General features: G+C 39.1%; 1 protein-coding gene across 2 annotated transcripts in view; it reads left to right on the top strand.

Moving 5' to 3' along the window:
• The window catches only part of PARVA (parvin alpha), a 150,722-nt gene extending 135,383 nt beyond the window's left edge, over positions 1-15,339 (top strand). For both annotated transcript variants that reach the window (XM_019519564.1, XM_019519565.1), the window contains exons 9-13: positions 1,739-1,800; positions 2,336-2,404; positions 5,745-5,846; positions 6,663-6,735; positions 9,805-15,339. In XM_019519564.1, the coding sequence (XP_019375109.1) occupies positions 1,739-1,800; positions 2,336-2,404; positions 5,745-5,846; positions 6,663-6,735; positions 9,805-9,881 (383 nt within the window). In that variant the 3' untranslated portion in view covers positions 9,882-15,339. The remainder of the gene's footprint in view (positions 1-1,738; positions 1,801-2,335; positions 2,405-5,744; positions 5,847-6,662; positions 6,736-9,804) is intronic.
• Positions 15,340-17,624: the final 2,285 nt, after the last annotated feature.

The following is a 17,624-nucleotide window of genomic DNA, read 5'->3' as shown; positions in this document are numbered from 1 at the left end:
TTACCCATGCCCTGGCTGGCCCCATACCCCCAAATCCCCCCATCCCTGCCCCCCACCCCATACTTTAAAAAAACAAAAGAAACCCTGGCACTTACCGGCAGCTGGAGCTGCCATGTGGCTGACTGGGGCCCTGCCCACACAGCGCGGAGCAGGGTGACAGCCCCAATGGCCCCAGCCTTGGCCCTCCTGCCCCTTCACTGTCCTGTGCTGCCTGGGGGGCTCTGCCAGGAGGCCCTGGAGCACCCCCAGCCCCTGCTCAGTAAGTAGAGGCTTTTTTTTGTTTTTTTGTTTTTTTTAAGTGCCAGAGGGTGCAGGGGAGGGCAGCCATGGGGGTCTGGGGCTGCAAGCGGAGGATGGCAGCTATTGGGGGGGCTGGGGCTGGCTGTGGAAGCCATCGGGGAGGTCTGCAGGAGCTGGAGGGGGATGGGGCCAGGTAAGGCAGCAATCCAGGGGGCTGGGGAAGCAAGGAGGGGTGGGGCAGGACATGTGGGCCCTGCAAGGGGGGGCCATAACCTCTGTAGGGGGGGCATAGCCCCTGTTGGGGGGCTGTAACCCCTGTTGGGGGGCTGTAACCCCTGTAGGGGGCCGTAGCCTGTAACCCCTGTGGGGGGCAGCAAAATATATATTCATGAATTCATAAAATGTATTTAGAATTCACTTTATTATTATGATGGAGACACTGGCAGTCTTCCAAATTTCTTTAACACTGTATATATAAAACCTTGTCCAAATGATCTCTTTCTCACTCTCTCGCTATATATATGTATGTATGTATGTATGTATTGGTCTTTTGTTTTAATTGTGGAGAAACATGGATTTTGGGGTATTTTACAGAGTGACTTCGGGATTTTTTTATCAGGGATTTTTCAGTTTTCCAATAGGGAACACCAGAATTCCTGCTAGGGAGGCCAGTGGCAGGACCCTGCCTGCTCAGAGCTGGCACCTTGGACCCAGCTGGCTGTGGCTGATCTCCTGGCCAGTTGGGGCCAGGAGGATGTGTTTTGACAGTTCAAAGCAGGTCACCACACCTGGAACACCTTCTGGGTGGTAGCTGCCCAGATGGCCAGGCAGGGGGCACACATGACAGTAGTGCCTCACAAAGGCCAACTCTGCAGCCACATCCTACTGGCAGCTGGCCCAGAGGGGCAGATGCTTCATCCGGATCTGGCAGGTGCGCAGCAGGTCACAGCCAGGCAGCAGCCCCCACTGCCAGACTGCTGCAGTGGGTAAAGGGTGCGGGGAGCTCTCAGGGCTGCTTCAGCAGTCTAGCTGGCACAAGGGGTAGTGTCCCCAGGTACCAATTGGTGGGGCTCCTGAGAGCCCTGAAGCTACTTGCCAGGTCAGCTTTTTGTCCTGATGGGGCCAGGACAGGGCAGCTTTTTATATTGCTGGGGACAGCGCAGGTGCTGGCCCTGGGCTTTAGCTCCCCTGGCTGCAGATTTTGATGATGCTTTTGTCCTTAAGATTTATATTCCTTAATTATTCTTTACTGGGCATGTCTACACAAGATGCGTAATGCACAGAAGACTAATTCTACTGTGCATTAGCACGGATAGCAACAACCGTGCTATTGCACAGTAGATTTAGTCTACTGTGCATTGTCATTACTTAAAAAGTGTTAATTTGTGTTAATGTGCAGTAGTGCCAATTACAGCACATTAATGAACATGTAGACATGCCCACTGTGCAGTTGGATAACTGTTGCTTGTTGTATTAACCTCTTTGAATATTTTTTCAGAACGGGATGCTTTTGACACATTATTTGACCATGCTCCAGACAAGCTTAATGTTGTGAAAAAGGTTAGAAAGTGTTTTCCTGGTGTATTAAAGAACACATTGACATATGTAACATGATAAAACTAAAATTGCACTGAAAAAGAATGTGATTATTGTCAATGGTATATTTATTGTTTCTGATCAGTATTTTTCCTTGAAACAGGCCAAGAGAAACATACAGAAGTCTCCACTGTAAATAAATTTGCCATAGAACTGTGTATTATGTAAAACTCTTCAGCTGGTCTAAACTAGCATAGCTTCACTAAAGCCAAAAGGATTAGCCAATGATCTTACCTCAAGTATTTCGGCTTCTGTCAGTTTTAAGCATAGTCTAATAACACAACTCTTGACTATGACACGTTGATGAGAAATCAGTGTATTTATAACTATGTTTTCATTATTTGCTTGATGTGCTTGTCAGTTATGTTTCTCTTTTAGAAATCTACTAAATCTAGGAGCAATGAATATTGCATGAATTGCTAATTTAAATTAATAAACTATTACTGGAAAAGTTAGAATTACTGCTCTATGCCCTAACTAACCTGTTCTCATGTTTCAGACTCTCATCACTTTTGTCAACAAGCACCTGAATAAGTTAAATTTGGAAGTTACAGAACTGGAAACACAGGTAGGATTGCATAGCCCTAATTAATAAGGATGGTTGAACTATATTGTATCTGTGTCCTAACCTGGTCAAAGGTCTTAGTAGATTCATATTATGCCATTTCTAAGGAAATGGTTATTTCATCCAGAAGCCTTTTTATGATTATTTTAATTGTATATATGTCTTTCATGTAAGGATAAAAACCTGTTCAACAAAGACAGTCAGCAGTTTCTAATAAAAATTGGGCGCATCTACACATGATGCTATATCACTGTAGCAATGCACTACAGCGACATAACATCTGTGGGCAAAAATAGCGACTCTGCAGCTATGCCCGTCAATATAGTGCGCCACCATGGCGATATAGTAGCTAAAAATAACCATGCAGTACATGCACAGTGCAGTACGGGCTGTTACTGCACCATCATTTAGTACTTCCTTATGGAAGTACTTAATGACGGCACAATAACAACGGCGCTATAGGGGCACGTGTAGACATACCCAATGTAAATTTGCCTTCTCTAACAGATTTATATCTTCATTAGCATTAAAATTACCATTACACTTAATAAGGAGGATCTTGACTAATTCTGATCATGAAAGATCCCACGATTCTTTTTCCAGAATTTAGTAATGTTGTCTTGGTGTTCTGGTCAAATTCCCAGTTGGCAATTGCATTCTCACTGTCTTTAGTTTATGCATATAGAGGTCAGGGTACATGTACACTTTGGTGGTTAGTCTATAAGGTGCATGTCTACCCTGCCTTCTGCTTGACTTTAGACTAACATGGCTAACTATGTCTTTATGCATAAACAATCTCATTGGACGGCATCAAGACTTTTCACTGGGACTGTTTACATCACAGTAATTACCCCAAATACCCAAGTTTAAGTAGTAGCATGATTGGGCTCTAGATTTGAAAGATTCACACAGGGTCACCTGGGCTGCCTCTACATGTGCTCGAGGGTGGGAGGGGTGCATTTTAATTAGAATAGTTCCCAGAAAATTGCTCTAATTAAAATGGCTCACTGTCACATGTATTAAGCCCCCACATATTTTAAAATGTCCACGGGACACTTTATCTCAAGCTCATTCAATGAGGTTTAGATAAAGCGCCCCCACAGACATTTTTAAATTCACAGGGGGCTTAATACATGTGACTGAGGTGAAGCTGGAGTGTTTTAATTAAAGTAATTGAGTCTGCTCTGATGTGTTCTACTGAGAACGCAAACAAGCATGTGTATAGGCACCCTGGTGCTTGGTGCTTCCCTTGTTTTAGGCACTAAATCCATCTGAAAGTGACTAACAATACATTAAACTCTTTCCTATTAACCTTTTGCTTACAAACAATGTGGTTGCCACAAAGAAATTACTAGGGGTGTGCGAAACGGGCTGTATTTGATTCAGATTCAGCCCGATTTGGGGGACAGTGATTTGATTTGATGATTCGGATTACTGTCACCAGTTCTCCGCATACTCCGCAGCGGACCCAGAAGTGCACCGGAAGTGCTTCTGGTCCACTTCCGGGTCCACTGCCGAGCGCGCTGGGGAGCCCCCCACACTCCCATGGGCCACTCCATCCTCCCCAGCATCTAAGTGTTCACGAGCTGCCTGGTACCTTGAGGTATGTAGACAAAACATATAAAGCTGTGTCTATGTCCGAATTGTCGAATCTCTCCGAATCAAATTGGAGGCTTCCAATTCAATTCAGAGAGATTAATGGGTCTGCTGATTCAGTTTGGATCCAGAGATTCAGCCCCCAAATCAGGCCAAATCTCCTCCAAATTGAATCAGCGACTGAAGCTTTGCACAGCCCTAGAAATTACACATTGAAGTAGGTAGAAGGGACATCAGTCTACATGTTTACCAATTAAAGGTGTAGTGTCAGCAGAATAGTCTTTCTATTAAAAGGATGTCTCAGAAACACTGGTTTAACTGAGTCTACATCCCGTAATGGTATGGCTTTTGTAAGATGAAAGAAATCAAATGGGAGGCAGCCTGTAAAGTCTCATATTTCTGAAAGTCTTGTTTTTAAGTGTGTGTTTGTTTATTCCACTGTTTTCTTCTTGATGAACTCTTATTAATCAACTGTGCCCTGCAACTACTAAAACGTTTATTCAGTTTGCTAAGCTGAGCGGCTGATTTTTTTTTTCCAACAGCAGAGAGAGGATGAGCTGCTTCAGGGAGACATGAGTTGTTTCAGATGACCTGGGGAATTGGATAAACAGAATTTGATTAAGTGAAGATATGTTATAGGCGATGTTCATGATGCTATAGATAAGATTGAAATGGCTATTCAATTCTAAATCTCTTTTTAGAGGAAATCAGGAATGACTGAGAAATGTTCCCTTCAGGCAAAAATATTTTTGTGCCTGGTCTTATCTTCAGAAAAAATCCAATCATCTGATTTTATGTATTACAAGTATAAAAACAATATATATTTTTTTTTAATCAGAATGTTAATGATCTTGAGGAACTTGAATCATAACCATAACACACATGCCATGCAAGCCTTTTTATGTTAGACTGATGTACTGTATCTGTGTTCAAAAAAGGTCTACAGTTATCACATGCTCATAGTCCCAAATAAGCAATGTGATCTGAAATGTTGAGAAAAAATGTTTAAAGAATTACAGTTATATGTTTTTAAACCCTGTACATGCCATCTGGAGTTATATTCTCTATGCACCATAGCAGTACCATAACAGTTAGCTAGACATCACCTACCTGTAATTCTTTACACTGTAAAATAGATTAACATGAACTTTTCTGCCCTCTGGACAAGTCTCTTGATTCTTTAATTCCCTCCTCTCTTCCCAACATACTGAAATTTCTGTGCAGTAATTAGCTTTCACATTTATTCTGTTTTTTCCTGTTCTGCGGTTATGTACCATGTCACAGGTTATTTGTGGAAGAGAGCTAAGCCTCTCCTGCAGGGGCAATAGGATTTGAATTGAAGGTATAGACCTCACAGCTGTATCAGTGGGTCCTTCCTAATCATCTACTTTTCTTTGATAGGAACTCAGCCCCATCAGCTTAAATCTTCCTTCAGGGATGAATTCACTTCCTCTGCCCTGTTACCAAGTCTACTCAGTCTCCGGGTTTAACTGCACAGTACCTGCTGACCTCAGTGGCATTCTAACATACCTCCAGCATGAGATCAATTGAACTGTGAAGCATAACACAGTATAAAACTTGATATAATCATGAGAAGTCAAAATAAATGGCATTTTTTGGATATGGTTGAAAATATTTAGGTTAGATGTCTCCTAACCATTCTGCACTAGGCAAGATCCATATGGTCTATCAAATGAAACAGTAAGATACTATTTTAGAAAATGTACTCAGAATGCACTTCTGACAGTTTGCAGACGGTGTGTACCTCGTGCTTCTAATGGGTCTCCTGGAAGGCTATTTCGTACCTCTGCACAGCTTTTTCTTGACTCCCGATAGTTTTGAACAAAAGGTAATTCTGCTGTTGAATTTCGTATTTATATAAAGAAAAACACATCCTGTAAAATATATGCAAACCTTTTTGTGTTAGGTGGATATACTGTACCTCCATTCAAAAGAAGACTTTGTTGATCACAATTGGTAAGCAGTTACCACACAGTGGTCTGAGATGGATGGCACAGTTATTGCCGCTTCTGAATCAAGGGAAAATTTGTATTAACTATTTAGCAAATATTAACTGTTTATTGGCAGCCAGTGTGTATTGTTGCCATTGAGTTGTACTCAGTATTGATTTAAATAGGACGTATGTGCATGGAACAGTAGCAAAGTCAAGTTATGAGAAACAGACATTGAATGTAGTAAAGTTTCATGTTGTTTAGAAATACTAAATCAAGTAACTTTGTAAGTATAATATATAATTTTACACCATGCCCTTGGTCTTCACACTCAATAGCAGTTGATTTCCAGGACAGTTCAAATACAGAGCAATATATGGAACTTAGCATTGCTTTTTTGCTATTTTTTTGTTAATTATTTTATAACTTCCAGTTTGACTTATCTCTCCATGGAAAATTGAGACCAATTTCTGTTTAGGTCAATGCTCATCCAGTTGCTGTTACTTTATTTTTGCTCCTCCCAAATGTAATATGTAGAACAATTATTATTATTCTGAATTGTCTGGGTCACACCCTCAGCTGATATGTGGAATCTTGATTCTTTCCTTCAGCTAAGGATCTGACTTATCTGTCTTTAAAACACAACCTATGCTGCCAATGTACACTGGACTGAAAATAATTTTCAATAATAAATGTCTTCATTATATTACCAGGTCCTTAATGTGTCCTTCTCATTTGAGCTTATGCAGGATGGAGGGTTGGAAAAACCAAAACCAAGACCAGAAGGTATCCTACTGTATTTATTGTGTATTGTTATCAGAAAGTGAAGTCATATTCTGTATAATAGCTTCCCAGTAGGGTGAAGGGTACACAAAAACCTTCTAACCCACACATGGAAAGGCAAGATATATCTAGAGTGCTTAAATTGTCAGTGGTTTGTGGCCAGCCCTCTTGCAGTCAGCAATAAGTGTTGCATGGGAATGTAAGCTGCTTCTTGTCAGAAAAGTCTTTTCAACATGTGTTCTTCAGTCCTCCTTGGTAATTCCCACACTGGTCAGTAGAAGTGCTTATGCAAAGGATGTAGAAATCTCCTTGTTCTTTCATTCCCTGCCTGGCCTACTGAATACCAGTAACAAAATATAATATTTGTTGAAAGGAAAAATGATAAAATAATAAATGGGAAACAGTATCAACCACGCATGCAGATAACCTCACTTCCTCCTATCCCACCTTTGCATATTCTGGACAGTTTGGTAGGCAATCTAATTAAAAGAGTTTTGCAGAAGATTTATATGTTACAGAAGGAAGAGAAAAATATCAAATATCCACACACTTGCTTTTGACTGGAGAACCTAAGCATATAAATTTGGGGTTAGAGCTGATCCACAGTTGCCTTCTTTTTGTTGCTAGGATAATAGTCTAAATCAAACTTTTTTAATTTTCACTTTTTTTGACTCCAGAAAAATAATAGAGCAGTTTTACTGTTGCAAAGAATTTTGAAAGACAACAGTTATGGATTTCTATTTGAAATCTCTGGGTCTGCCTTGTGAATCATGTTTGTAAACCTACTAATGCTAACACTGTGTAGCACCCTGATGAAGAATCACTGGTCCCATTGAAGATAAGTGTTTTACTGTCAGCTAAGGACCAGGATTTCAGCCATGTACTCTCATAGGAAATGCATGCATCTAGGCTGGCTCATTGTGGCATGTAAACCCTCCAGCCATGGACACACTTTTTGAAGAGAAATAGACAGGGATTTCCTTTTCCCCTTCCAAAAAAACTGACAGAGGAACAACCATTTGGGCTTCTCCTCTCCTTCCATATTTTGAACCTGTTTGGTCCTAGTTTATCTATTTATGATGGCTCTGACAATTATTTGCATTCCTGCTTAGCTAAATTGATAGCAACTGTATTACAATACTTCAAGTTCAGGACAGTAAAGTGAGAAGGAGGAAATAGTGAAACCTGGGGATCCAAGGAAAACAAAGTAGCTATGACTCCACAATCTCAGCAGAGGTTTAAAATTCTTAGGGCATTCAATTTTTCAGGTATTTTCTGCTCCAGGGGCAGCTAACCATTCCAATATAAATCAACCATAGAAACATTTCAGTATATATATGACATTTCATATGCAATTATTGAAATTCTTAATATGAAACTTCCTGCCCAATATGAATGGAAATACACATCTGTTTTATATGTTGTTACATTGGGCACAATGCCCGTGCCTAAAATATCCAATGAGGAAAAGACTATTGAGAAGGAATTTGCTTTAAATGTGTATACTGAGTAATCTTCACATTCCTACATGGCCTCTGCATTTTCTTGATGAAAAAATGCTGCAAAGTGCCTCAGAATATGAAAAACATATTTACAAAAAAATCAGAAAATATGAGCATGAATACTAATGACTTTTTCAGAGTGACCAGATTATTTCTAATATTTTTAACATATTGAAAAGGTTCTCTTCCTGACTTTATTTTTGCCTTTTACTACTTCATTGTATTTAAGTGACTTCTTTAAATATGATGTTTAATGTCATTGGCCAATTTTAAAAAAAATAGAAGCCTTCAATTTTTCAGAAGCACCTAAATAACTTGGGAGTATGGTTCCCAGTGAAGTCAATATAGACCTAAAAGTCTAATGTTTGGGCTTTTTTGTTTGCCAGTTGTCATGGCTCTTTTCAAAACAGTTACTACAGCACATAGACAGTACACATAGTGTTTCAAGAAATTCTGTCCGTAACTCGTCTAACAAAAGCCTTGATCTTTTAAGTTCTTGACAGTGTGTAGCATGGTACAGTGTTTGTGTTGCAGTGCAAATGTAATCAGAAGCTACATGAGAGAATAATTTCAAAACAATGAACAAAAAACACAATGAAATTGTGGCTTGTTCAGAACAAGTAATTCTACAATTAAGGGACTGATCCAGTACAAAAGAGACAGTAAGATCGATAGTCCAGAAGCTGTAAAGGCTTCCTAGTTCTCAGAGGAATCTTTGTACGCAACTCATGTCACCTAATCATTGACTGAGGAAGAATTATAAAGGAGAGTCATGGCCAAGAACTGGCTTTTCTAGGTGTCACCTTCATTTAACAGATCGGCCATAGACATGAGCTCTTTCCAGAAAAATCCTAAGATAATCATGTTTCTACAGAAATTTAAAAGGATTCTATATGAACTGGACAGGATTCAGATCTATAAAACTAAATGGAAATGCTACCTTTTAAGATTTCTTTTCTTAATGATTCTGTAGAATAATATTGAGACGATGGAAATTTATAAACATTTTAACAGGATAGTCAGAAATATTTTTACAAAGTGATTTTCCATTAAGATCCTGAGAACTCTTCTGTTAGGAAATAGAGAGACCACGTGATTGAAGGTTTTTCCCCTCCAGGCCTGATGGAGGAAATTCTCACTTCATTATAAAGTAAACTGTAATGCTACCAACCTGAGCTGTGACAGAAATATCTGTCCCTATTATAGATAAATCCACCTAGTTAGTAGTGGGCGTAGTCCTGCAGCCATTGCATATGGGCACAAGTCCATTGTAGGATGAGACCCTGGGTGCCAAATGTTTTTTAAAGTTACGTGCAGTTTTAGCTGCAGTTTTTCTCCCACAATCAACTGTGAATGTATTTTAATGTAAATAATCATGGGTGCAAATTATTGCATATCAGCCTCTAACCATTTGGTCACATTAGCAAATCAGGAAATTGTCTGTTGTCATTTGCAATACAAAACTGATGGTTGGGTTGGTGCCTTAAACATTTGCAAATATATATATATATAATTATTATTTCTTGGAAGTTATAAAGGGCTAATGCTTCTTTCCCCTCTCTTTTTTTAGATATCGTAAATTGTGACTTGAAGTCCACACTGAGAGTGCTGTACAATTTATTTACCAAATACAGGAATGTGGAATGAGGAATTTATTTGGAACCTATCAATGAAGCAACCTGTTCTGACAGTCACATTCGTCACCATCATTCCTTTGCATCATTTGTATTTTTCGAGGAGCTGAATCATTTCATGGGAGTTCTCTTTTTGATCTGATAATCTTAAAATATTTACTTCACACTATATTTAAAATGAGAGCTATGTAAAATTAAGTAAAGTTGTGAAACAAAAAGTTTGAAGGAAACTATTTAGGTACCTCCTGAGAAAATCCATATCTCAGTAAAATCCCTCTATTCCCACTGTGCTAAAATACTCAGAACAACATAAATACCTGATAACTTTAATAAGATTGGAATTTTGAATCAATTTTAGGAAATTTTCTTCAGCTGTGTGTTAATTTCACAAATATGTACAAATATTTTTCTAGTTGGAGGGAAGATTGTATTGCTGTAATATTCACTACAGTATGTATTGAGCACTGTACTAACAGAATGTGCCTGGAAAGATATAGGAAGTGATGACTCATAGCAGAGCTAAGATGAAGGGTTCTCCCTAAAGTACAAACTGACATAGTTACCCATTCCTTCAGAGTTGTAATAATGAGACGTTCTGATTTAAATATACATGATAAAAGCACTTGGAATAGCTTGTTCATTTAATTTTGTTCAGTAAAAAGACCTTTAGTTCCAAGTAAAAATTTCACTATAACATACTTAATAATACAGCCCCTTCCTAAATGTAGGATCTTTAGCCCCACCCTCCAAAGTAAAAGTAGAATACAGAAATAAAGGGAAATAACAAATACTCACTTTCTACCAAGAGAATCACTGTTCTCTCATTAGAAAACAAGCATGCAGAAGTTCAAGCGTTTTCTCTTGGAGCAAAAATGGCCACTCTGGGAGAAAGATAACTCAGGAACAACCAGAGTTAACTCACTCCCAGGAGAGTTTCTCCCAGGAGACTGAATGTCTGTACTACCAGGGATGGCAGGGGTAAAAAGAGTATCTCTCCTCACCGCAGCCTTCCCTAAAGGTGATTGCTGCCTCTCTTTGGCAGCTGCTGCTTTTTAGCAACTGCTAGCTGATCACTTCCTTCCCCAGCAGGGGAGAGGGCAGGTAGTCCATGACCAGACTCTCCTGGGGGCAAGGAGCAGTCCTCCCTCTCCCATCACTCTCCAGCTGGACAGCTTGCCTTTGAGGCAACTTTGTCACTCTCCAGTTAGATGTCTGGAATACATCCCAATAGTGCTATATTTTTGTAATGTTGCAAAGTTCTGAAGCACCTGACATCACTACAAATGAATGGTTGTCCATATTCTTTGTCAACTTTGGCACATAATAGAAGTGGAATAGGATCTGGTCCTTTGCCTTTACCTTAAAAAAATATATATAAATGTAATACATGATGCAGCTAATAACCTGTTTCACTCTATAGCCTGTTTTATACATTAAGACATGACTAATTCTTTGTAATTAATCTAAACTAGCAGTTATGTTCTGTCCCCTTGGCTACTTCATGATTGATCTGTCTTGCTGACGGTGTATAAAACATACAAATAAGATTGATATTTTCCACAAACATCTCTACCCATTTAAAATCCCAAACATTGTTCTTAGATTTGGACCTGCTGAAATTGTTTTTGAAGGGAAATTTCAACAGATATGCAAAAGAATGTTCCATTTCTAAACTGTAATGTTTTACATTTTCAGTTGCAATATCAATGAAGAAAGAAAAATGAAACCAGAACTAAATTCTCTTCTCCTCCCAGTCTCAGGCTCCAGGCACATAGGGTGTTTTCACATGTGCTCTGGGAGTGCGGGGCTCTGAGAGCCACTCTAATTAAAGCATCCAGAGCGTCTCATGTCAGCGTCCCTGCACTTAAAAATGGTGGCGAGAGCACTTTATCTAAAGCTCATCAAATGAGCTTTGGACAAAATGCCCCTGCCATCATTTATAAGCATGGGGACACTGATGCACGAGATGCTGGGGGCTGCTGGAGTGCAGTAATTGCCACGCTCCATCAGACTCAATTAATCAAATCTGCTTCGATGCACTGTAATTACAGCGCATCGGAGCAGCCTCCTGGCTCATGTATAGATACCCATAGACATTGCCATCCATGCTGGCAATTTCAGTGTATTGGTATAAATCAGGAACAAGTCCACTGAAGCCTGGTTACCAAAAGGAGTTGTGAATTAAGTATCATTTTAAATGTTATGATAAGTTTTCTTCTGAAGAAAGATGTGATAAGTTAACCACAAATTATTTGGTTCAGCAGCGTTTACATATATTCAGGGAAGGACTGACTTTGGGAAAATCTGTGTTATACAGAAAATCATGCTAAATGGTCTTAGTGATCTATTCTGGCCTTAAGAAGCCTGATTTATACCATTGTAAAATTGGTAGAGGTGAAAAAACAATCTTGCCTATCTTCTGTTTATCTGAAGGAATGCAATGCTAATAAGCAAGATAAGTAACAGCTTTATTTTACTTATTATACAAAACATAAAATATTTTATTTTGTAGTTTTTTTCTATCTACAGTTTTCCAATGAAATCATTAGTGTTAAACCAAGCAATTACGTTCTCTCTTTGATGGATAATAAGTGATGTTAAATAATGAGAAGATATTGACTTCTGGAGAGGTGGTTATAAAGATTCATTATTCTGAAGGTAAATATCGACTGAGGCAAAGAAAAGGTCAATATTTAGTTCAGAGGGCAATAAACTAGGATGTTCCCTGAACTAAAGAGTCAATACAGTTATATACATCCCAAATGTCTTCATTAGAAATATCTAGATATTCCTACATTTTGGGATGACTTTTAAACACACAGCAGTTTTTCCTTTGTGCCAAAATCCCTAAAGCTTCTGACATTAGAAATTCAAAAAAGAATGTTTATTTGCCTTTTTTAAGGACATGGACAGATGAAGCAACAGTAATAAAGCTGCCATTTCATTCTGGTTTAAACCAGCCCTGTTTAGGGACACACAAAAGTTACAGTGGATCAGCTGACATGCACCTGCAGGTGTTGTACTCTCTTTCCTGCTCCCTTTTACATTGTAGAATTTCATCTGTCCACAGTCTGAGATGGAAATAACGAGACTTGTTGCCCCCAATCAAAATACACACATTTGTATATATGATCAGATCTGTTTCCATTGTTCCAGATCTCAGTGAGCGCATCAACATGTGCAAGTAGTGCAACTGAATAAACTTCGGTGCAATTTGAGCTGGAGTAAACTAATCCTGATGTCTATACATGCATTTAAGCACAGTAATTTACTCCACCATCAGATAGTACCTTTGTCTGACAGGACTGCCCTATGCTGGAGTAAGTTAATTTACTGCACCCTCGTTGCAGCATACGTATAGATGGTGATGCTTTACTGCACAGTAAATTAGTACTGCACAGTAAAGCACATGTGTAGATGCACGCAGTGTTAATTACCTCTTGGGAAGATAAAAGTAGAAATACATAGTTTATCAGTCAATCATGATATATAGTGTATGTATCAGCAGTAATTTCCCTGTATTTTAATATTTTGCCAAAAAGTTTCAGATTTCCCTCCATCAGTTACTTGACATGTCATTTGTCCATTTGCGGTCCTACATGCTAGTAACCATCAGAATGCTAGGACTGTTTTTTTCTACAAATCTTAGTTAGAAGGATCTTTCAATCTGACATATTTTGAACATCCTGTATAAGTAAAGCGGATATATTTTCATTGTTCTTATTTTCATAGCAGTCCTTTCTTTCAGAAAGAGAGTTCTCTATATACGCATAGAAATAGCAAGACTAATTGTTTGCCTCCAGATGCGCATTTGTCTAAATTCTTTTCATATGCTGCTCTGGTCGTGACATAATTGGCTTTTGTGTGTATCAGTTAATTTTATCTTTAAAAAAAAAAATCAATGCACAGAATTGTTAAATACCTACAGTACTGTAATTGTCTGACCCTTGGTACCATAAAATCTTACTATTTTGCCAAACTAATCTAAACTGTTCCATGAAAATCTGTTTTACAGCGAAAACTTCATGTAAACAAAAAGCTTCTCCTATGGATATGAGAACGCAGGGTAAACTTAGAATAGTATGTTATTTTTAAACACAAACACATACTTTACATACTGACCTATAAGAATGGATCACTGCTTATATTTCTGATAGTAGAGATTTAAATAGGCTATAAAAGGATTACAAAATCTAATATACAGATTATATATAATATTTATTACTTTGATATAGGAAAATATAGAAAAAAGTAATATTCCTCTAGTTAGTTGTTTTTTTTCACTTAATATTGGACCTGCACCTTCCTTATGTGAAAGTAAGTGTTAATCTACCTATTCTGTCATCAATTACAGTGATGTTATTTCTGACTTACAAAAGTGCAGCTGAACCCAGTATTTGACCCATAGTTCAAAGAAATGGCATAGAGGTAGTTTAAGCTTTAGGCCAATCGTAGCCTTAATTATAATTATTTGTAAATGATAAAAGTTTTGAGGTTAGTGATAGTATTTTAAAAAGGACAGTGTCTTGTGAGCGTGTTGAAATTCTGTGGGCTTATTGTGATGTGAGGGCCAACAGGCTTTTGGGCCCACAGAAGGCTGACAGAAAATTAGCCTGCCATGAAGGACCAAAAGACCAGAGCATTCTCTGCCATGAAGTAGGTGATAGGTTGTACTTCATTAGAGAGAAAAATGTGAATATCCAATATATCATGTATCAGTTATAGGCCTGTTTTCAGGTATTCTTGACCTTCTATCAAAACGTTATCTTCACTTGAAATCTCTAATTGTGCCATGCCGCCCAGGATAGATAGTGCCTTGAATAATACTTGTAGCCTTTTTTGCTGCATTCTTGAGTGGTGTATATCATTTTACCGTGAGAACTTTTACTGGGTTTTTAAAGTCAGTGTAAAAATAAGTCACAGATTAAATTCTTCATACAACGTGAAATTAGATTAGAATATTTTTTTAATGTGGTCACATGCAAAATAGACTATTTTAAGCAGACAATGGAGCCAAAGTATACATGCCTCAGCATCACTAACGTTCTACCTTCCAAAGAAATATGAGTCATTTAACATCTGTTAGGGCTAAATTCTTTGTATTTGGGTTTATATTTGTACTTTTACCCATTGCCCAGTAAAAAAAACAGTTTATTTTAGTGTCTAATAGTTTAATAACTATATGTTCTGCAGTATTGTTAGTGCCATTTCGTTATTTGATTTTAAAGTTCAAGATTAACATGTGCAACAAAGTCAAAAACATTTCAGTACTTGTTATAGGAAGTATATATCTCATAGTATTGGTTTATCTAAATTCACGTGCATGCCTTCAGCTGCAGGTTTAGTTGCTTTTATAAAGGTGTATTTTATATACCCTATAAATAAAAGAGACACTACTATATCAATATTTCCTGTGCTTTTTCTGGAAGCTGTGTTATTATCCACAATAAAATTGCACCTGAAAATCAAAACTATGTTTTATTGTCTATATTAAAGATGATATGTGGAACAAAAATTAAGAAGATTAAGTGGTTTTATATTCCCTGAACTCTAAATCCTGTACATGAATCTTCCTGTATATCAATTATCTCCTTATGGAAATAATTGGTGTTTATTATTATTTTCTGTGGAGGCTGGTGACAGCTGAAAGTGGGTTGGCAAAACAGACATATGAACATATGCTTGAGTTGCTTAACATCAGAGACTTGAGAAAATGCCATACCTGACTTGAAATAGTGTAGGCAGAGCACAGCCTGTCTCTGTTGTTGGCATATTGGACACCGTGTATTAATGTATAAAATATATCAATTTTGTTATTTAGCAGTATTCATAGCTTACATAAATGACTGAATTAAAGATCCTCAGTATGGAAAGCAATTGCAGTTAGTTCAAGTGTCATTAGAAAAGTTTTATCAGTAGCATTATGGGAGGGTGAAGCAAGAGGGGCGCTCAAATCAGGCACAGACTTCAAGGGTGTGCCCTCTGGGGCACACTCCCCAGAGTGTAGCCCTGCACTGTCTGGCTATAGAACTTGTGCCCTGTGCCCAGTCGTATTTCTTTGTGGGAGAAATGGCCTCCAGGGATCCTGCAGTGATCCTGTCCCCCAGTTGAAAGAGCCCAAGCTCATACTACTACAGCTGCTTCAGAGTGAAGGGAGCTGAAGTAGGTAAGACTCTGCTCCCCCCGTCTCCTCCCTGCCCCACCTCCTGCTTTCCAACGGTCAACATAATCCTGCCCTACCATCTGCCCAGGGCTCAGAAGTTGCTCACTCAATCTCTGGCTTGGGATCTATTTTTTATAAAGATATCTTTTTCTTTTGCTGTCATCTGTGTGTGTATAAAGTAGCTGTAATAAAGCCATGTTTAGAGTTTGCATTCCTGCTCTGTTATTGCTAATTTAATAAAATAGGTGTTTGATGCTAACACTTCAGTAGCATGATCAAGCAATGAAACAAAAGAGGCTGTGAATTCCATGACCTGAATTGCATATGAAAGACCTCAGGACTGGACTTCTAATATGATTTTGACCACCAGGTTGAATGCCAGTGATGTAAACAAAATCATAAATCCATGTGCCCTTTTTTCTGGAATCTTAACAAAGAATCTAGCGATGGGTCACTAGAAGTCAGTGATCTGTGAAGTTACCCACTTCCAACCAGAGCAGAAATATTGCCTAGTAAATATTCAGTCCAGTTTTAAAGGACCTAAGGAATCCCCTGTGGTTCAGTGGTAGAATCCTTGTCTACTATGCAGGAGACCTGGGTTTGATTCCCAGACATTTATTTAGCTACAGCCATAGAGGCACCAAAAACCTACACTCAGTCTGGTCTTTGGATTTGGTCTCAATGGCCTAAAGGGAGGATGGAAGGTCTGGGCAGCCTCCATTCCTCCAAAAATTTCTGCCCAGGCATATGTATTGAAGGTCTGGGTGGCCCTCATGCATATGCCATGATCCAGGAGGGTTGACGGTTGCCACATACCAATTTAAAGGACTTAAGTCTTTGATTGAATCTGGCCTTAAGTACCTAAAAGTTAGGTGCCACAATTCTTAACCTTTAAGTATTTGACTCTGGGAGTGGAATCCAGAACCCCTGGTGAGTGCCTACACTTCTCATAGTACATGGGTATGTGTAGGCCTCTCAGAGTGGTATTCAAAATAGGCAGCAGGATGGGCAGGGAACAGTGTAGCTACCTAATACCATACTGAGGGCAGGGACTTGTCTTCAATCCCACCCCTCAGCCTTAGGGTTGCAGGGAAATAATCTCCATGTACTTTGTATCCACAGCCTTGACCTCTCTCCTGAAAATAGGTGCCAGTGCTCTTCCTTTTAAATTGAGCATGGGTGACTTCTTTTTAAGTGAGGCTGGAGAAGGGGAAGGTTATTGTTCTGCACCATTCTATCCTCGTATGTGAGTGCCTAGTAGGGCTGTGCAAAGCTTAGGGTGGTAATTCAATTCGGAAGAGATTCAGCCCAATTCGGTGGCCAAATCTTCAAATCCAAATAAAGTCAGAGGACCAATTTAAAGGTCTGAATCGATTCAAAGCTCTCTGAATCTTCGGCAAAGATTCGGAGAGCTTTGATGATTCGGGCAGTGCCTGGTGGAGCTGCAGCCACACCAAGCAGCCACACCAAGGTGGAGCGGGGAGCTGCAGCCACACCAAGCTGGTAAGTACTAGGGGTGGGGGAGGGGGCCATGCGGGGCCCCCTGCCAGCCCCCCGACTCCCCTGCTTGCCCAGCCCCCCAAGGCTGCCCCC

The sequence above is a fragment of the Gavialis gangeticus genome, unplaced genomic scaffold (genome assembly GCF_001723915.1).
Source record: "Gavialis gangeticus isolate Ggan-Ray unplaced genomic scaffold, GavGan_comp1, whole genome shotgun sequence".
NCBI classification, from domain to species: Eukaryota; Metazoa; Chordata; order Crocodylia; family Gavialidae; genus Gavialis; species Gavialis gangeticus.
Note: the sequence above shows the minus strand (reverse complement) of the source record. Positions and strands in the feature narration are given on the sequence as shown.